Here is a 21,455-nt window from a genome sequence, read left to right as displayed (position 1 = left end):
TTTTTTGTTTCTTCGAGATGGCCTGTAGGGAAAGATGAGCCATATTGGGGCACTTGCAGTGACAGTCTCATGTTAGTATTGACTTACAAGCAAAGTGAGCTGACACTGATTGCTTGGTGTTGGGATTGCTCCTGCACTGTGTGGGCATTTTGAGTACTTATTACTCTGCTGAGATTGAGATAGGATGGCTCTTTTTTGTGATTGACTATGCTGATTCCATTTGTTGGTACAAATGTGGTGATAAATGGAGCTCTTGGTTTCAGCTCTGTACCTTGTGGAAAATGCTGATCCTGACTGGATAGGAACTTGCTTTCTGTCATGCATGAATTTACTACAGCATTTATAAAATATACAGTCTTTAAGTATACTGGAAATCTGAGCATATAGCTAAAGTTCTGGTCAGAATTATTCTCAAAATATTGTATCCTGTGGAAGAGCCTGAGGTATATTCTGAAATGCTTGTATGCAATTTGTCACACTTGTTTAGTTCAGTACTGGCAGTCCTCTCTATCAATAAATACATAGCCTTCTATGAAATATATTATAACTGCATTGTAAGGTCAGTAGTGATGCAGTGTGATCAGAACAGGGGATTGTATGTTTCTCAGGCAGTTTCTGTGAGAATGCCTGTAGGATTTTTCTCTTCATATTTATAGTTTGCTGAGTTCATTTACTCAAAGCTTTTCAGCTTCCTTAAGAGGTCATTGAAACTGTTGGCAGGGGAGGAGTAAGCTACCTTGAAATCTCACATCTATACCTTTATTTTGGGAGGGTGGGTGTTGCCTCTGCTTGAGTTTACTTGTTCTTATTCAGCTTGGAGATTGTGAGCACTATTAAGACTTTGTATTAAAATATGACATAGAAAAATTGCCACTATCGGGTACTCATCAAGGAATTGTATGAAGTGCTTGCTTATTGAGGGCAGGGACTGTCTTTGAAGAGCCAAGAGGTTTTTCTTAGTTATATGTTCTTAGGCTCTGTGCCATAACCTAACTTTCTGTAATAATACCTATATAAATTTGTGCTTCTCCAGTGGTTCTAGTGAGGAATGGAACCTCATTCCCAATTTAGGAGGCTAGCTATACAAACCCTAAATAATTGAAAGAATATTGTACAGTAATATCTGCTACTGTTTCTGAGCTGTTGATAACCTCTTTCTGCATCCTAGATGCTCCTGAGGGAGTGCCAAAGCAGAAGCAATCTGTGTACATTCCTTCTGCCACTGCTGCAGCTCCAAAGGGTTATTATAGAACCTGCAAGCCAATAACTTACACAGTTGTGTGCATCCCATTCCCCTACTTGTCTGTCATGGATCCTTAAGAATGAAAAAAGACATAATGGATGCCTCATTCTTGAAATGATAGTGTAAAAAGAAAAGTCAACATAAAGTTGTTGGACTCAACCTTAGCATAGTTACAGACATTCTCAGGAGATAATCTGCTGGATATTTTTGGTTTTTTTTTTTTTTGATTGCTGTAGATGACTGTGCTGCCTGAACTGTAGGTATGGTAAATGTTGTTTACCAAGTCTGTATCAGGCCCAGTGAATTGAACTCAGCAGATATAACTAAAAAAGCAATGGACATGCTAACACACGGAAAAAAAGGTATTTGCAATTTTGTTTGTGACACCTGTCAGTGTTCTGAGCCTTAAATATTACTTCTAGATATGTGTATGAGAACACAGAATTTCATCTACTGTTAACTGTTGCACATTTTCATTAGTGAATCTCAGTACCAAACTATGCACTTACTCACTGGCCTCAGTGATTAGACAGACATGCTGAAGTCTGATCGACTGATCTTTACAAGACTACTTTTAGAGCTCCCTGTGTCATAGGTGAATATATATGATATTGTGATAAGATACCAGTGAGCTAAGAATTGGAGTTTCTGTAGAAAACATTTCTAACTTCATGTTAGGAATTAGGAGTTCTCAAGATTTCAAAGTTTCTTGCAGAACAATTCTTGAAAAACTTTAAGTTGGTGATTACTTGACATGTCCATGCGTCAGTTTAGACTCTTTTCCTTTTTAACATTAAATTAAGAAAAAAATTGTAAATATTTTTTGGGGGGAGAAGGGAGGAATTCTCAAAACCATACAGGAAATGTATGTGAAATATAGTTAAAATATGCTGTGTTATGATTAGGTGTTTTTGTGTAGTGAAAAAGAATCCTCAGAAATTCTGGTAGTTTCTGTTAGATATGCAGCATGTTGTGTAGAAGTAGTAGTCTTGGATTGAGCATTTTTCTTTAGCATTCCAGTAGCAAGTGTTAAAAGTTTTGAATTGGAGGGAAATAGGTGATGGCAAACAGCTTCTCAGCCACAAACTTCACAGTGGTCTGTAGTGGGCTCTGTTTTTCTCATAGCTGAATTTGTTAATACTAGGTTAGGTACAAGGCTGACCTTCAGCTAAGATAAATCTTTGTTTTGGAGTAAGTGTTGTCAGTGATAACCACCATCCTGGAGTGTTGTATTGCTAGTGAACAACAATCAGTAAGTAGCTCATGCATGAGGAAGAAAACATCCTAATGCTACCACTCACTTTTGATAGCATTTTGCATCCTCTTTGTATTTATGTAGATGATGACAACTTTAACCCAAAGGAGCACCACTTATTGTGGGCTGTCATTGGGAGAAGCTACTGAGCAGATTTACATCGTGGGAAATTGAGAATACTGACTGTTTTGAAGAAGAGAAGATAATGCTTTTCTCCCTTGCTTTTCCATAGCCCCTGGAAGGTGGATTGCCTTCTTGGGCAGCATATAGCCAGTGTGTGCAGATGGCTCTTATATGTTTTAAAAAACTAAAATAGTTTTGGTGTTGTAAACCAGAAAGTACAGGCACAGGATTCACATTCAATCTCACTTCTAGTTCAGGAGCTCCATAGCTGTGGTTCACAGTGCTTCCAAGGCACATATTGGTGCCTCATGTCTACATCTTTGTATGAAAAATAAATCTTCTGATCTGTTATACTCCTGTAGCTCCATCTTCCCTTTTTCTTTTCTCTCTGTGACGCGGAAGAGTAGGACAGAAGTGTAAATTCATGTATTGCTTGTGGTTGATGTAGAAACTTATTCAAACACATACTTTATATTCAATTTGTTACTCTTACCCAGAATTGTTTGCATGTTCTTAAAATCTGAATCGCATTATTTAGTTGAAGTGAGGAGATGGTTAGATCTTGCTGTTGATTACTGACTCCTGGGTTTAATTTTTTCTTTTAATTGGACTAAGGCAACTTACTACTTTCCCATCTGTGCCATGTGGTAAACACTTCTTTTCTTTTTCTGTGATAGCTACTACAAGGCATGACTTAATGTTTGAGCTGTTCACTCACCAAAGCTGGCAATGTTGATACTGGGTGTTTTTAACTGAGGAGAAATAGGTAAATAGCCTAGGTAAAACTTGTATCATCATGGATGGCAGAAATCGGGATTGTGACCCTGGCACCATCACAGTAGACCTGTATACTTCACCTGGGTGGTCTCTACTTTCTCTGCTGTAAAACATCTGAAAAGCATGATGGTACTTCTTGTTTAGGGCTATGAGCCCCTTTTCTTCCTGAGTTCAAATAGTAACATTTTGCAAGCTGTTGATGTACCATCTGCATTTCTGTAACATTCCAGCTGCATGTGTTAGCACACATTTCCAGATAGTTCAGACTACAAACTCAGTCATGTTTTCAAAGTGCACAAAAGCTTCATTTCCTAATGACTGCTAAGTTTGTAATTTCATTCTTCACTGTACCAACATTGCAAAGAAAATTAGTTTTTTTTTTTTTAAAAAGGAGTCTTTTAGCTATGCCTAGTATTTACTCAGCTGTTACTTAAAGGTAAGTTGGGAGGAAGATGGTGGGTGTTTTTTTTTTTCCCTATGGTAGTGAAATTGAAAAGGCAACTGCACTTTTATAGCTCCACATGTCATGAAAATATTGTGTGTGTAAAAGTGAGTTCAGCTGTAAATTTTTGAATTCTGCTCATGTTCTTGCAGCAGTAACATTGCAGGCTCTTTAGAGGATCAAGAAGGCTGGAACGTGGAAATGCAAAACCTGGGAGGTAGTCCAGTAGTGTGACGGAGGGTCACACTTGCGGCTGCTGTTAGGAGCACGAAAGGACGAGGCAGGCCAGCAGGAGGTCAAGCGGGAAAGCTTCTACTTGATTTTTCTGACTCCGTATTATATGCAATTTTACAGACAGGCCAAGATTGGCTACACAGGTAGCCACCTCTTCGACCTTGTTGGTGAACATCACCATCAATCATCTTTCTCCTCCTAGAGAGGAAGAATGTAAACAATTCTAATAATATACATAGTTTACTTGAAGCTGCGTGAGAACAAAATGCAAACAGTGAAAAGCAGGCAAACTTGAGGCAACACAGTAGTTTTTCAGGAATGGTTAGAGTGGCGTATTACACTTGGAGGCACAAATGGAAATGTTGGGCTTGTAGGGGAAAACTCCATGGTCAATGGACCAGCAAACTGTAAACCAGTTTGCTTTGTTTTCCTTTGCAAAAAGTGACAATTTAGAATCTAGTCTTGCTAAGACTAAGATAAGGTTTTTTCCCCTCAAAATTCTAGTTGATGGTTGGTCTGCTGCTACCCTTGATAAATGGAAATTTTAATTTATTAGTGCATTTTGTGTTTGGAAATAGTAATTTAGAAATTGTGCTTCACTGTTAATTTTCTTGGTTTTGGTCAGTTAAGACCCTTGTAACTTTGCATGCTATCTTGAAAAGCCCTTTGCTGTTACTTTCCTTTTTCTGTAATTTTACTGCAAACCAATCTCCCAGTAGCTTTCTTTCTCATGAGCTGGAGCGAGCTCCTTGTGTCTTTACTGTCTGGCATATTCTCTAGTCCTGTAACCATTTTTGTGGTTCCTGCCTGGTCGTTCTGCAATTTACCCCCTCTTGCTGTTCTGTTCTGCAGGGCCCTAGCTTAGAAACACAGATGGTGGATGATGAAACTGAGACTACAAGTGAAGAATTGCCTCCTCATCTGCGGGAAGAGCCTCCCGAAGGTACAGTGCTGGCAGTCAATATAAACTCTTTGCAATCAATTGAGGAAAATGTTCTGCCCAAGAAGTCTGATTTATCTGTCTGGCTTGAACCCATATCTGCCTCTTTTCTGAGAGGGATAAAGCCTTATCAGAGCTGATAGTTTAGCCAGCCTCCCAGCCAGAGGTCTAGCCGGCCTTAACCTTCTTTTGCATTTGAAAAAAGGCTTTACCCACTGAGGTGCAGACATAGTGCTGCATTCTCTTTAACAATATGCCTTCTGATTAAAATTGTCCTGCTTGATTATCCTGTCTTCAGGCTTACGAATAAAATGCTTCCTCTACTGTCTTGTTTGTGATGTTTTGAGTCTTCATTAGGGGAGACTCCTGAAGTAGTCCTGTTTTCTCTCTTTACTTCTCTCTGCAGTATCCTGCTATTGAAATTGCCCCCAGCAGAGACTTGTCAAAGTTAGGTATTCCAGTGATTTTGTTTCTTTTCACTGTCTCTCTTGGAAGCCGGTTTAGCCATCTGAGGAGGAGGCAATGAGATGCTGTCCATCAGCAGGAGGCTCAAAAATGCCAATTTTAATTAAAAACCTTGTTTGCAATGACATGCCTTGGATTTATACAGGGAGCAGATTTTTTCCCACTGTGCACAAGTCAGAGACATTGTATATACGCAGCAAAATTGGTGTTGCTTTCTTTTGAACAGGAGCTGCTAACATTGCTGCAAGTGATGATACATTCTGAGCTTTGTCTTCAGTTCAGTGGCTGCTAAAACACAATCACTCATAATCACTGTGGATGGCTTAAGCAACCCAGAGAGTGCTGAGATTCTTATTAGCAACTTACCATTAAAATACCATGACGTGTCTCTGGGAAACATAAATGTGTTTTATATTTTTCCTTTAAGAGAAAAAGGTGCTGATACAGCATTTATACTGACAGCCTTTCTTAAAGGGAATATTAACCAAGTGGATGGTTTTAGGAAGTTGCTGCTCCCATCCCTTCTTGTTGAGCGTTCTGTTAAAGTTTTCATATTAATTGTAATCTCTTGTTCTGTCATTTCATATACTTTGTGTTGGCAATTACAGTATATAGAGGTAAGTGGAAGGTAGGTTTCTTTTGCAACTCCTAGAAAGCCAGAAGGAAATAAATCTGGAGGATGTTGTGATTATTCTATATATACATGGAGGATATAATATTAATATTCCCTCCCCCTTCTTTTTTTGTAAGACAGTTCATTGTTGAAGTAAGAATTCTGGTCACTAGCTTAAGCAGATGGTAAGCCTAGAGACTATATCCTGAAATGTAAAACCCATCTTGTCTCATCAGTTTATCAGGAATAGGCTTAGATTTTGGACTATGGCTTTGACTTGTATAATCAAAAGAGGGTTTTTTTAAATATGGCTCAGTATTTTGGCAAAATAACTTTTTAAAATGAAAATAAGTGCTTTTGCCTGCAGCCATGCTGATTTGAATGACAATGAAATATGTCAGTGTTAATATTCTACTTCTGTGACTTATTGGGTGGTCTGGGAGAAGTATGTGGCCTGTATATAGCCACTTCGCTGGTGTGAGGAAAAAACTAGCACTTGAGCTGATTTGGTTAAGCAGTGATACAGTAGATAAAGTCTGAGCTCAGTAGGTACCTCTTAAACCTTACAATGACCTCAAGAGTAGCAAAATAGGAGTGATGTTGAGAGCACAACTGGAGCTTGAGTCTGCTTGGCAGAAGAAGTGGAAAAATTTGTCCTGAAGGACAGCAATAAGGATTATGCTGAATTAATAGCTGACTTTGGGTATTGATGAAGTTGAGTAATGGAAGTGTTCCTTAGAAGCTGCTGTCTACCACCATAGACCAACCAGAGTTACTATAAAGAACATGTAGTTGCAGGAATCATTGCAAATACCTCATGAAAGAAAAAGAACTCTGAAGTTCTTTAACTTACATACCACTTAGAGTACTATCTTATCTTTGTTGCTCTTCAGATTTCTGGTTTCTTCTGACAGCACTTCCCTAGTTATATCAGATGTTTGCAATACATAAAACCATGTATTGTTGTGACTGCTGCAGTCTTGTTTCCTGGGATCTATGAACTGGAGACCATGTCTGCTTGCCTTCTGGTAATGAGTGTATGAGGGATGGAAGGCTCTCCAGAGTCTCCCTGAATAGCACAATCCATTATTTCCCCAGATTGCATCACAGTAACTTCATTTCCTATCTTGCACAGCATATCTACTGCCCTTCTGAAAGGAGGGGAATTGGAAGCGCTGTTCTACGTAAATATTGCAGTAAAATAAAAGTTTGCCCTTCACGAATTTTCATATTGTGTTGCACCGTGACCTTCTACAAATAATGGAAGACGATTTTACATGTCCATCATGTGCATAACTAAATGGAGTAGGTGTACGTGTGCGTAGCAACTGGTACGGAATGTCAGGCGTTAGTCTCAAGTGCAGTGCGGCAGCCTGGCAGCATTTGAGGCAAGAGAAATACCAAAAGAGCCGTAGCCAAGACGGAGGCTGGTTATCTGTGGGTAACCGGAATCTGATGGATTTATCTGCTATTAAATTTAACTTCTTTTGTATTTAACTAAATCAACGGCGTAGATGAGTGAAACGTGCCGCTCCTGCCGGCCCCCGTAGGCGGTGTTGGATAGCTCAAGGGGCTTTTGCTCGGTGCCGAGGTTGCGCTCTTGGGGCCGCGGGGGGGCGCTGCAGGCCCGGCCATGCCGCCGCCGAGCCCGCCTTCCGGGAGAAAGCGTTTAAACCTGTAACTGCGCTCCCCGGAGCTACTGGGTGATACTGCGGGGGAAGCTTCCACACTCTGTCCCGAGAAGGCCGGTTATGCCCGAACGATACCTTACCTCCTGAGATCGTGATCCATCTGCCAAATTCATGGGGGTTTTTATTCCCCCTTCATCTTTAATACCTCTCTGATCCTTCTAACGTGCTTTTTTTTTTTTTTTTTTTCCTCCCCTCATTTGAAAGGCAGGCGCAGGGAGCAGTAGCAATTAGCATCTGGAGTGCTGGTGTGCTTAGCAGTTGACAGAGCCGGCTGTGTAGGACAGGTTTACCATCACCAGCCAGTGAAGGCAGAGAGCTGTGCAGAGGAGCACACTGCTCTAAATGGTATGAACTGCCTCCTTCTTTGCAAGAAATTCAGCGTGGCTGATTTGCATTGCCACATGTCTGAGCTGCTTTCACATAGATTCTGTGTGACCTTGAATGTTAAATGGAAGTGTGATTGCAGTGAGAGAACTAGATTTAGTTACGGCAAGGTGTTGCTGTACTTTGAGTATCTGTTGCTTCTTTATGCTCCACTTTGGAGTTCTGTTGCTGATCATTTAATACATTGCAGTGTTAATTGTTATGATAACTTCACTTTTTTGTCCTTTCCCACTGAATTAATCAAGAAAAGTGATAGCAATGACCTCTGGTGGTGATTAAATCTTCTGTGACGTTGTCTGTTAGGAAATGTCAGCACCTTTGCTGCATTTATCTCCTGTTTATTACACTATTTTTTGTCGGAAAAGTAGTTTTACTCTGTCAAACTGCTGAAAACTATGCATTTCAGGAGTATCTACTTCGTTGATACTGGGCCATGGCTATAGTTTGTTTTGGCCTTGCATTACTAAGTAGTACTGTGTGTACTAAAGCTCATTTCAAGGTGGGATAGTCTGGTTGCAAAGCTATACCACTGGTTAACAGTGGTAGTCCCTCTTGGGAGTTTACAAACTAGTGCTTTCCTCCATGGTCTTGGAGTACTAAGCATGAAGATCTTATCAGCCAACCTACTATGATCAGTTTGGCAATAAGCCTGAATCTTGTGTCTGAACCATCTGCTACTTCTGTAGTTTTCAGACCTAGCAGAGATGTTTCTTCTTTGTTGCAGACAGATTGGGCCTTGTGGAGTAAAGCTTTATTAAAAGCAATGGGTCTTAGCAGCTCTGCAGTATATAACAGATCTTGGGAAATTTACTTTCCCAATAACCATGGTGTTCTTAATTCAGATTGTTTTACACTTGCTGTGGGTAAAGAATTCACAGAGATAGTTACTGTAAATCAGATGATTTGCAGGAGTTTAGAACACCAGTATCTTGTGTGAGCCTTATAATCTGCCTCCATGGAGGCATGTAGCGCTTGCTGTTCTATATCTTCTGCAGGACAAACCTATATTGGATGCTTCTGTATGAAGCTTTAGGACTCCTTATCCACAGTTTGAGAATCTCCAATCCAAGTAATCTGAGAGTTTTGTGGATTGCTCATTCAGGATTGAGTTTTGATACTCAAAACTAGTATCTAGCATTTTACCTAGATCTGTATGGATCTAAGTAAAATAAAGTACAGTTGTGTTTCAGTTGAGGTGCTATCATCCATTTGAAATGTCTGAAATTAATTAGACTGTTAACTTCATGTTGGTGTGTTCTAAGAACATGATTATTTATTGAAACCAGCAGATTCCAGAGGAATATGCCTTTTGAAGTATCTCATCTGTGATGAGACCTTCAGTTGAAGCCCATGATACAGGTGTTTAATGTTAAAAAGGTATATGCCTATAGACAGATCCAGTTCTGATGAATTCTGACTCTGACTTTTCCAGTTATTGTTGGTCCAAATGTCTGCTGCAACAATTGCCACACCAAGATTTAAGTGATGCAAACTTTACCTGCACTGTTTTGTATCTTCTTATTGCAAGTAATGTTTAGTAGATCTGTCTCCAAACTGCCTTATATCCAAATTACCTCAAAGAAATGACCTTGGAAAATGATACAGTAAATAGCAGTTTCATTTCCTTTCAGCATCAAGCTTTCTGCTGATTTGTGTTGCCTTTTCTTGTGTAAAATAAGTTAATAAAGTTGTGTGTGGCACTTAGTGTCATATACTACATACTTGGTAAGTATGTGTAAATGTAGTCTACCAGAGCAGTATCTTGAAGTTGCGTGAAGTTGGCAGATGCAAAGCTATGGTGTCTGCTAAGCCCTCCTCTACTTTACTGAGTCAAACTACTCTCTTCAGTGTGCTACCTCGTAAGGTCTAACAGTCCAAGTCCTTTTACAGAGGACCTCCTTAAATGATCTGCGTTTTTTTGTCCAATGGCCAGTCAGTCTGGATTGACCTCTGCAGTTCTTTGGTTGCGTAACAAAAGCGAAAGACTGGGAAAAGGAACAGCTATAATCTATCCCAGCAGTGTGGCCTGGCAGCCAGGAGGGCCAACCATGCCCTGGGGGGCATCAGGGACAGCATCACCCACCAGGCAAGGGTGGGGATTGTCCTGCTCTCTTCTGGCACAGCCCAAGTCCTGTGTGCAGTTTTGGGCACCACAAGGTAAGAAAGACAGTAAACTGTTACAGAGATTGCAAAGGAGGGCCATGAGAATGATGAAGGGCCTGGAGGGGAAGCCATATGAGGAGAGGCTGAGGTCACTTGCTTCCTTCAGCCTGGAGGAGACTGAGGAGACGTCATCACAAGCTGCAATTTCATTGTGAGGGGAAGAGGAGGGGCAGGCACTGAGTCAGAGGAAATTTGCATTGGGTATGAGGAAGAAGGTTTTTCACTCAGAGAATTGTTGGGCACATGGTCAGGCTCCCCAGAGAACTGGTCACAGCACCAAGTCTGACAGAGTTCAGTAAGTGTCTGAACAATACCCTCAGGGAAATGGTGTGATTTTTGGGGTTGTCCTGTGCAGGACCAGGAGCTTTGATGATCCTTTGGGTCCCTTCCAACCCAGGATATTCTATGATTCCTAGACCTACTGTTGGCTTACTCTGTGGCTCTAGTCAAGTAGTTTTGCCTTCGTTGAAGCATAGTAGTATTTGTGTATGAAACAGAAATTACTGTTTTTATTTATAAATGAGGAGGGCGAAAAAGCAAACTAAGTTTTTGGGCTTTTATATTTTATATGGGAAGATATTTGAAAATTGAAACAGAAATTGTGATTGTAATGTATAAATAATACAAAACTTTGTCTGATACATAACTTGTCCATTTTTTTCTTTTTTTTGTGTTTTTGAGTCCTCAAAAAGGTGATTCGACTTGTTAGATAACCTTAAATAGAAAGGCAGGTTTCTTAAAAAGCAGAAAAAGAAATTAGCAGTGAGGCTGTCTGTTCTTTGGAACTGGGACTTTATGTACCTGGCATGTCCTCTCATCTGTAAGAGCATTTCCAGAGCTACTTCTGTAAATGCCCTGAGGCTGAAGAGCAACGTTTCAGTATCATCTGTCTCTAAGGCACTGATTCCTTGCAGCTGTGCTCTTCTGTTGCCCAAACCAGGTCTTATTTTTGCAAAAGAAAAGACCTGTAGTGTCAGCTCAGTCTTGTGCACAAAGTCTGGCTTGGTATTTCTGGTAGATTATAAAACCCTTTCATATCCATCAAAAGCTCTAATGTATTTCTATAAAATTTATAATCATTGTTTTAGTAAAGCTGGGGTTCTTCTTTGTTTAAATTCTCTATTTGCTATACTGGCTTCCTTATGCTTTATTTTATTTAGTTCTCTGGGGGAAATTGACAATCTGAAATGTGATTAATAAACAGTGTCTGTGTGTACCCCTTTCTCCCTCTCTCATCCTCCTGCCCTTCTGTATGCTTGTTGCTGACAACAGGCATCTTCCATTCAGCAGCTATATTATGTTGTCTATTAGAAACAGCATGAAAGCTATTGAAATGGTTTTTATTCTGCTTCTCCCTATTTCCTGATCTTTCCTCTCCACTATTTTCATATGATTTAATGAGAGGTTACTTTGACATCTCAGCATCCCCTTTTTCTAGCCTACTCCATGCCCTGCAAATCATTCTGTCACTAAGTGTTGTATGTGTGCACAGCATATGCTGTTAAGGGCAGCATAAATAGCCTCCAAGTGCCTGGTGGATTCCAGAAGAAAGGTTCTCATAACTTAAGTGTGGGAAACCTCTTATCAGTGGATCTCGTTAATACAATAATGTTGTGAAGTGTGTGAGTGACCATCCGGGTTTCCCTGAGGGTCTTCGCCCATAGGATGGGGCAACAGTAGTTTTACCATTTGCCTGGGGGCAGTATCTGTTAGAAAAGTGTGGGATACAAATGTAAAGATATTTCAGAGTGAAAGGTCAGTGGGAAACCTCTGTCAGAAGATGCATCTTGGTCAATTACTAGTGAATGTGTTTTATTCTAGTAATAGAGGTTTATACTGTGTATCTTACTACTTGGTCGAAGTGGCAGACATTTGTCACTGTTGTTATACTAGTTAGAGATATATGAAATAGTGTAAAAGAATGTATATTCTTTTACTATGGTGGGGTTATTTTTATTTTGGGGAGCAAATACATTAATGTAAAGATGCAGACAATTGTTCTGAAATAAATGTTGTGATTTAACCCCAGCCAGCAACTAAGGCTCACACAGCTGCTCACTCACTCCCCCATCAGTGGGCTTGCAGAGAGAATTGGAAGGATAAAAGTTAGAAAACTCATGTGTTGAGATAAAGACAGTTTAATAAGGGAAACAAAAGCTATGCACACTAGCAAAGCAAAAAAAAAAGAAATTAATTTACTGCTTCCCATGGGCAGACAGGTGCTTACCCATCCCCAGGAGAGCAGGGCCTTGGGAAGAAAAACATCACCACTCCAAACACCTCCCACTTCCTTCTTCCCTGCATTTTAAATGCTGAGTATGATGCCATATGGTCTGGAATACTCCTTTGGTCAGCTGGGATCCCCTGTCCCAGCTCTGTCTCCACTCAACCTCCCATGCACCCCCATCCCTTCACCACCATGGCAGTATGGAAAGCAGGAAAGATCTCAGCTTTTCTGTGTAAACCCTACTCAGCAATAATAAAAGCATCTCTATATTATCATCACTGTTTTCAGCACAAATCCAGAATATAGGCCCATACCACCTGCTGTGAAGAAAATTAACTCTACCCCAGCCAAAACTGCACAATCAATCTCTCAGGCTTGTAGTTATCAGTCCTGTTTGAAAGCTAAAAAAGGAAGCAGTTCCTGCTTGTTCCTAATGGACTGAAAAAAGAGTCAAGTAAATCTCACTTTTACATATAGCTACAGCCTGAAGTACTAAATAAGAATGAGCAATGCAGTAAATCCAGGTCAGGAGTGAAATTGAATCAATATATCAGTGTGTTAACAATGATGATATCTTGAACTGCTAAACTATCAGAGTATTATAGCAGGCAATTAAATCATAAGGTCGGTACATGAGGCTGTTAATTCTGCCTCAGAACCGAGTGAAATGCCCAGTTAACATTTCATAAACATCTGTAGTCTCAGTCTGGCTGCCTGCCTCAATTTCAGCTGTGTGTGAACAATTGCAGCCACTACTTTGACTACCAGTATGATTGCACAATTGCATCAATCTGGCCTCTTCTGGACTGATCATTTTGGATCACAAAACCTAATCTGATTCTGAGGAATAGGTTTTTTTAAGGCTGTTTTTGAACTTACGAATGAGCTGTAAAGTAAAGGGGGTTGTGTCAATTTGTTCATCCTGTAGGATATTCTAGGAGAAAATGATCTAATTTGAAATTGGGTGGAATTCTAGAGCAGTTTTTACAGAGAATGGTCTTGCACTAGTATGGGCATGTGTAATTCTGTCTTTATTTTTCTGAACACACTGAAGACCAATGCATGTTCCTTATTAATGTATAGGTTTATTAAACTACTGGTACATCTTCAGCATGTTATGGGGAATCTGTCCTCTTTCTATCTATCTGATACTTGTGTGGTGAGAAAGCCTTAGATAAATCCTATGTTTTAAGTTTGTTTTCTTTGTTATGCTCTCTCTACCAGTAACATATACTACTGGTTTCAGGTTTTGCCCAAAGTATGTAATACTCAGTAGGATATACCTGCTCTAAAAAGTTTGTTGCTTTATATTTCTGGATTTTGTATTATGAAAAATGAATGTATTTTTCTAGATGGCATCCAAAAGGAAAGAGGTATTCTTTATATAAAATATCTATTTTGCAAATAATGCTAAAAATTTGGCCATGACATTTCTATGAATTGTGAGAGGGTCTTAGTATATGGGATTGTTAAATGAGTGTATTGGAATATTGTTACAGTAGAAAGAACAGATTTATAGTAGTGAACTATATTTATTTCTTAGCAAATGAGACCTCCATTTTGGAGTGAGGTATTCACCTAAATACCTGCTCATCCATTTATTATTTTAAGGAACTAGTAGAGTTGTTGACCTCTACTGTTTTTTACTATTCCAAAACTCAAATTTTACTGTAAAGATATAATCAAAAATAATGAAGGCTGTGTCCTGTGCAGAAGTTTAAAGTGAAAACTGTTGTTTGTTTCTCTCCTCTTTCCCCATCCTCCCAATTTTTCTGGAGATTTGTGTGGGGTTAATGATGTGTTCTGGGGTTTGGGTTTGTTTGTTGGTTTTTGTTAGTTTGTTTTTCCCCTAGAAAGTGGAGAAGCTTCCCCTGTATCTTTTGGATGCAGAAGTGGGATAATTCTGGTTAGCTATGTGAACTCATCCTCTTTGGCTGAGCCAGTTGTTAGTATATATCACACTGGAAAGTGTGATTTTGTAAAAGGCCTAGTGCCTCTCACTCACCCTTCCAAAAGCAAAAGAACAAACCTCCAAGATTTAATGCAATGTTATTACAATATGTTAAAGCTAGGGCTCACTTTGAGAAATGCAAATTGAGACTCCAAATTTGGTTTAGTGTTTTTATAGCTTGAGAATGTTACTGTTGTTGCAGTATTTTGTTCCTAGCATCTTGAGAGTTGGTTTTTTTGCTCTAAATATTAGACTTAATTGATCAGGAAAGTGGGTAAACTCTTCCAGTCTATGGATCTTGTACTTTTACATTGAAAAAGGAAACCCCCCACATTTACAAAGTTTTAGTTTTAAAGTAAGTCAAAAATCTACTTTATGTTACATAGAGAAATCTGTTTTCTGTGATATCTGGAGATGTTTAAAAGATTGTGATTAGCTGAACCCAGCTCTAATTAAAATACAGTTTGGTGAGTGGTTTGAGCTTAACATGTGCTCACACAGCTCCTGAAAGAGAAAATGCTGCATTCAGCTCTGCCTGCATGTTACCGGCTTCACCCCACTGCATGGCCACGTGTACTTGAGTGCCTATGGAGACATAATGCCTTTGTCTCGAGTGGGTGTAACCGGAGTGATTGAACCTTCACATCATACCTACGATCTGGAGACTGAAGGATGAGTTGTCCAGCCGAGTAGTACCTGTTGTCTGTGTGTGAGCTTGTATGGAAGGCAAGGAAAGGCTTGGGGTCCCACGTGTGCTGCAGAGCTCGCCTGGCTTCCCCATTGTTCTAGCGAGGAAGAGAGATACAGCCGCAGGCATCACTGAAAACCTCTTTTGTGATAGCATACAAGAGGTCAGCTCTTGATGTTCGTGTTTCTTGCAGCTTCAGTGTATGGCACAGTGATTAAGATAGTGAGGAAAGCAGAGGGATCTTGGCTTTCAAACTTACCCCTTCTGGGTCCGATCCAAGTATCATTAATATGACATGAGACGTTTTGTTGGTATTTGATTAACTGGGAGGCTTGTTCTTGTTTTGTGTGACACATTATAAGTTAACCACCCGGCATGCCGACATGTGCGATTAAAAACAAACACTTAGAACTAAATTGAGGAGCCGGCTGCCAAGCGTGCGGCAGGGAGGGGCTGGAGCAGCCTGCCCCGCACTCCTCCGCTGGGACAGGCCTCACCGCTGCTCTCCTGAGCTCGGCGCCTTCCCAGTCCGCTGCTCTCTTGCCGATACTTGTTTTGAAACATTTTATTCGGCCGTCTCGCGCAGTTAAAACACTCCGGACACAACGCGGGAACGGCAAATGGCAGCTTATAGCAGACGGCCGCGGGTGATGGGCGCTGTTCCCGGGGGCTGTCGGCACCTGCGGGCAGCGCGGTGTCGCTCGGTCCGGAGCGGGAATGCCGCGGCGGCATTCCCGGCGCCATTCCCGGCGCTCCGCAGCCCGGCAGGGGGCTGCCGAGGGCCGCCTCCGCCCGCCCGGGCCCGCGGGAGCAGCGGCGCTGCCGCTTCTATCCCCTCACACCGGTGCACCTGCGCTTTCCCTCAGCCTGAATTCCCGCACAGCGAGAGTGGGTCTGGGCTTATTTTATAATTAACTTAGTAATTTCACTAATAAGACTTGGAGAGCTGGCAAAGCTTGTTTCCCCTTCTCATTCCCTTCTCTATTAACAAGATTTTTAACCTCCCCTCATTGTTAGGTCCTTGCTGTGGAAACAATTCCTCGTTTTTTTCAGCAGCAGGGTGTTTTTAAAAGGCGGTGTTACCCAGACAGGGAGCTGGATTTGTGGATACTGAGCATCCAAAGGAGGGAAAGCCATGACATGCGTGGTAGCTTTTGAAGTCTTGGTAACCCTTAGCTTTATTTTCACACCGAAATGCGCTTTCACAGTGTTAACAAAAAACCTTCTGCTGATTCAGTGGGCGCTTTCAATTTCACTTAGAGCAAAATGTGCCCTCTGACCTGTGTGCAGATATGCAGCGCTTGTGAAAATTCCCAAATCCTCTTGAGTGGAGCTGCTGAGCTACGATTATGTGGTGTTGGGTGGCCTGGGAGTGCCCTGTTAGTGCCTCCTGGAAGGGGCCGTGCTGGGAGAGGTGCGGGAAGGAGGGTGCTCCTACACCTGTCGGGGTGTGTGGGTTGTGGTTGCTTCAGCACACGGCTCCTGTGGCTGTGGCAGGGCTGTTCTTGTCAGCTCTGCAGCTGAATGCTGTTCTTCCAGGCTGTGTGTAAAATTGTTCCCGAAGTAGAGTAGTTCCTTAATTGATTATTGACTCTGTTAGAAAGTATTTTGGTGAAGGGCTAAGCAGACCTTGTATAAAGCTATCTTGTTCTTCTTCAATATCAGTATCTGCTTTCTTTTCATTTGAGGCAAATACCAGGGGAAAAAATACCTTTAAATGTACCTGCTAATTCCCAAGTTGAGATTTTAAGCCTTTTGTGTGTAATGATTTTTTTTTCTTCCCAGAGGAAAATATTTTATGCTTGCAGATCAAGGACTGACTAGATTAGAGGGAAAACAGCAGCAGCAAGTGAACTGCTGGGAGGGGAGACACACACACACACACATTTTCCTCCTGCTGTCATGAATTACAGCCAAGACCAGAAATCTGTAAAGACACTTAAAGTGTGGAACAAATAAGAGTGTTTCCAAATAGTTAGAGTCTCTGTGACATACCAGCAGTTCTTTTAAATGTCTTGTGAATTTATAGTAGCTTCTGGCTAAAAACTATTTTCAGAGTACTAAAGCAGAGTGTTTTTTCACCTGCCTTCTTCTAGCAGCACAAAAAAATTGAGGATTTCAGATGGAGATAAGGAGGGTTTTGCAAGGACAGGTTGGAAAAAATATTCTGACAGCCTCTCAGAAGGACCTACTTGAAGTCCATTAGTAGTCATAGGTTTGATTTGAGATCATGAGAAAGCTTTTAGTTCAGAGAAGCCAACCATCCCCTGCCCTCAGTTTGTCCTGAGCAAGCTCTTGTTCTCAGATGATCACTTGAGCTGCATTGCTTCTCTCTGCCACGCTGGAAAATGGAACTGTGAGTAATGAGTTGACAGCAAAGCAAATCTTCAACCTTTCTTGGAGTACCTAGGGTATTTTTTGGCTACTACAACTGATAAATAAGGAAGGGGTAGTCTTTGAATTGCACAGCAACTTTTAACTGCAGATATAGCTCTTGTTGCTAAAACTTGTCAGAATTTTCCTTTCAGACATCCAGCCCTTCAGATTTTGAAATCCATCTCTTGTTGGACAACTAGGAGTTTTACAGCCTTTAAAAGGGGTGGTTTGAGGGGTGTAAGCCTCATCCCATGTATTTTTCCATTTCCACTGCCGAGTTTGGAATAGATACTATTTGAACTTAAAGTTGTCTTCATTGTTACAGGCAGGGCAAGGTATCCTATTTTGCTAGAGAAAACAGTGTGATGTTAAAAACTAAAGCAATAAATATGCACAGCTGAGCGACTTCAGGAAGAGGAGGAAGTACAGGAAGGGAAGGAGGTAAGTAAACTTGTGTAAGTGACTCTGGTGAAGGTCTTGACAAGAATGTAATAATCTTAAATGAGATTTGTCCCCAGCAGATACTGAAGACATCCTGACCTTTTTAAACTCTGATTTATTCATCATGGGAATGGATTTTGTACTTCATTCACTCAGTGACTGATGGGCAGGAGTAATTTCTCTCTCAGTACAGAAGAGAACACTATGGTAGACTCCATTTGCCATACTGACAGGAACAGAATGCCATCAGCCACAGAGCTGGCCTAAGAAATATTTTCCTTTTCAGTCTTGCGCTTTTAATGTGTGCCTAATATATGTGTAATGGTAGGATGGAGAGAAGGCTACTGAATTGTATGAAACTTGAGTCATTAATTTCCTCTGCTGTCTGAGATCTCAGATCACAAGGAAAAGGAGTATCTATGGCTTTACTTGAAAGAATTGAAAGAAAAAAAAAAGGCAGTGAAGAAAATGTCACAAACACCCCCAATCCAACTTATGCTTTTTCTCTTGTAACACAATTTTATTAATTTATTTGCTTGCAAATATGCTCCTTCTATCTGTACATTCTTTAATCACTGTGGTCTCCATATACTCTATTTTCTTTGAATGACTGTATTGTCATGTGGATGTCATTGAAAGTAGTAGTGGTCAGCCCTTTAGAGGGGACAGTTATATCTTTTGTTTCAAAATACTGCAGGCAAATCAGTTTTCACTACTTTTTCTTGTGGGTAGCATTGGGGCGAGAGTGGGAAATACTAGAAGGGAAGAATGTGATAGTTGTACTAATGCTAAAGAACATAAAATTGACACTTTAGCTTATTGTATTTCAAAATACAGAAATGTAATGAGGTCTTGTGTCAGTGAACAACAGAACAGAAAACCCCACCAAAACACAAAACCCTAGAATTCTCTTACCCTAGATGTTGGGCAAGAGAAGTGGAGAGAGCAACTGTAGTAAAAAATTGTAGGAGGACTTATAAGCCATAGGGATTCTTCATTGGCTCTGGTCACTAAACAGTCCAGACTATTTCAGGGTCATCCCTTATGAGTTGTGCTTTCTGTTGGAGCATGTAAGGCAGGTTTCGTGTTGGGACAGGTGGTGATAGTGCTTCTATTCTGCAGGTTTTTGCCACTGACCAAAAATTTATTCAGGAAGTAACCAAATTACATGTCAGATATAGTGGTGACTGAGCATCCATGAATACAGGAGGAGAGAGAGGTAAGAAAGACAAGTGTCAGGATCAGTAGAGCACTCTATTTTTCTGTTCTGACCTTACCAGTTTACCTCCTGGCCTGCAGTTCTGGTGTGCAGATGCTTTGGAAGCTGTTGAACAAACCATTTCTGCCAATGCTATCTTGCTCTTCAGGCATTTCTTTCTGCAAGTAGATGAAACCCATGTAAAAGTGGGTAGCGCCTATGAGATGCTATAGTGTTTTCCAGAGAATCTTTCTGAAATTTCCAGTGAATGGAAGGCATCTCTAAACCATAGTTTCTTTTGCTGGATTGACATTCTTGTAGGCTTTGCAGAGAACTGCTGGCTCTGCTGGGGTAGACTAGCATCTTGGTATTGTTTTTCCCCAGCTTAATTTACTAAAAGCTTGAAGTCCATTACTGTGTCTTTTCTAGACCTGGTCTGCTGGAGATTTTAGTTGATACTAAAGTGGTGGTGCACTGCAGACCAAAGCATGCATGTAGTGATATGACTTGTGACACCAGTTTGCTTTAGGAGATTCAGGAGCCCAGCCAGCATGCTATTCAGAAAGTGAATACTGTGAGGCAGAAACTTGCAGGCCTTGAGAGATTTTAACATGGTTTGCACAGCTGGGCAGCAAGTCATCTTTTCACTGATATGTTTGGAGTTCTGTTGCTGGCTCATTTGAGACTTGCTTGGGATTCCAGGTTCTTCATTCAGAAGTTCTAAAGACTTCTGGATGAAGTGTAAGGCAGGTATAAAACTGTTGCACAAAACCTGTGGTATCTGAGGAAGTTAGCCTGATTTTTCTGGAAGGCTCTTGAAGTAGAGGCATGTTTATAGCGATTTAAGAAAGTGAAATGAATAATGTATTTTAGTATGATTTGGTATGATCGTATTTTGGTGTGAAATATAATGGTATTTTTTCCCTTTAGTCATTTTCCAAGGCTACTCTGGTCTGGTTGGTTGCAGAGGACGAGGACGCATCAATGAACTAACTTAAGTCACAGTAGAGGCAAACAGATCAAGTACTCAGCTTGAAACAAAATCTTCATGTTTCCTACCTCGTTTCTAGGAATTTTTCTCTAATGACATGTATATTAAATGTAACTAGTACTCTGAAAAAGACTGATCTTATTCTATTTATCTCACCAAATCAAAGCTTGTTATATGTTAATAATTGTGTGTTAGGACCCTCGAGTCTCAGCTGCATCGTCTGAGGCTGAGTACTCGTTATCAAATGTCTGCTGTGCTATTATTAAAAATGGAAAATTTTCCATACTAGGAAATGAATATAGAAACACCATCAAACATACTGGACTTCATACTGAAATAAATGGTGTGATTTTTTTTTTTTTTTTTTTTTTTTTTGTAATTCATCTATAAGAGAGCATCCTTTTATCTGTCTAAATAAACCTTTGCAGAATATGAAAATTCTACCACTGAATTTTGCACTTGCCTATTACATGGTAAACAGTGTCTTGGTATTTGACAGCTGCATGATAAAAGCCTTGGTATTTGCAGAGGAATGAGGATGCTTGCCAGGATAGGATGATTTAATTTCTTCACACTTCTTGCTGCTGCTGGACATCTGACTTTTTTCCCCACTTCATCCTTAGTGATACTTTCCTTCTTTCACTTTGAAAAGATAATCTACCACTGCTTCTTTGCTTTCATAGCTGTTTGCTGCTGACCTTTAACAAGCCCTGTAAATGTTAAACCAGGTTGTAGGATTCATACACTTTTTAACAAATAAGGAAGTTATAGAGCTGGTAAATGTTCCAGTATCAGTGAAGCTTTTTTAATTGTGTAAACCCCAAAAAGAATGGCTTTAAAGGGACAAAAGTAGTAACCATTACAGAAATGTCCTTTTCCCAAAAGGCCATTACCTTTTTAATACTTTTCCTATAATACCAGCTCTACTTTGCATTTCCTCTTTTCTCCATAAAGTGCTGGCACTAGAATAACAGCTGTGGCTCTCTGAATTGTTTCCAGCAGCTTTAGCCCCCAGACCAGAGCCATGGATACAGTTTGTGTTGATTGCTCTCCCCAAACTCTTCACCTTTTCCTTATTTGCGTCTATATGGAACTCATGGTAAAGCCGAGACGTACTGTGAGACACTAAGGTGGCACTCTTGGGGTTTTTTTTTTAATGTTTAATATGTTTGGGTATTTAATTTCAAGCCTGACATTAAATTTAACAAATTCAGTAATTCTTAAAAAAAAGTCATTTCTGAAACAACTTCATG

The 21,455-nt window shown here is 40.4% G+C and overlaps 1 protein-coding gene across 2 annotated transcripts in view; it reads left to right on the top strand.

Moving 5' to 3' along the window:
• The window catches only part of LOC136362543 (transmembrane protein 263-like), a 206,693-nt gene that overhangs the window by 14,123 nt on the left and 171,115 nt on the right, over nucleotides 1-21,455 (top strand). For both annotated transcript variants that reach the window (XM_066321202.1, XM_066321201.1), the window contains exon 2: nucleotides 4,927-5,017. In XM_066321202.1, coding sequence (XP_066177299.1) covers nucleotides 4,948-5,017 — 70 coding nt within the window. In that variant the 5' untranslated portion in view covers nucleotides 4,927-4,947. The remainder of the gene's footprint in view (nucleotides 1-4,926; nucleotides 5,018-21,455) is intronic.

The sequence above is a fragment of the Sylvia atricapilla genome, chromosome 6 (assembly GCF_009819655.1).
Source record: "Sylvia atricapilla isolate bSylAtr1 chromosome 6, bSylAtr1.pri, whole genome shotgun sequence".
Lineage (NCBI taxonomy): Eukaryota > Metazoa > Chordata > Aves > Passeriformes > Sylviidae > Sylvia > Sylvia atricapilla.
The sequence above is the reverse complement of the archived record's forward strand: the minus strand, read 5'-3'. Positions and strand labels throughout refer to the sequence as shown.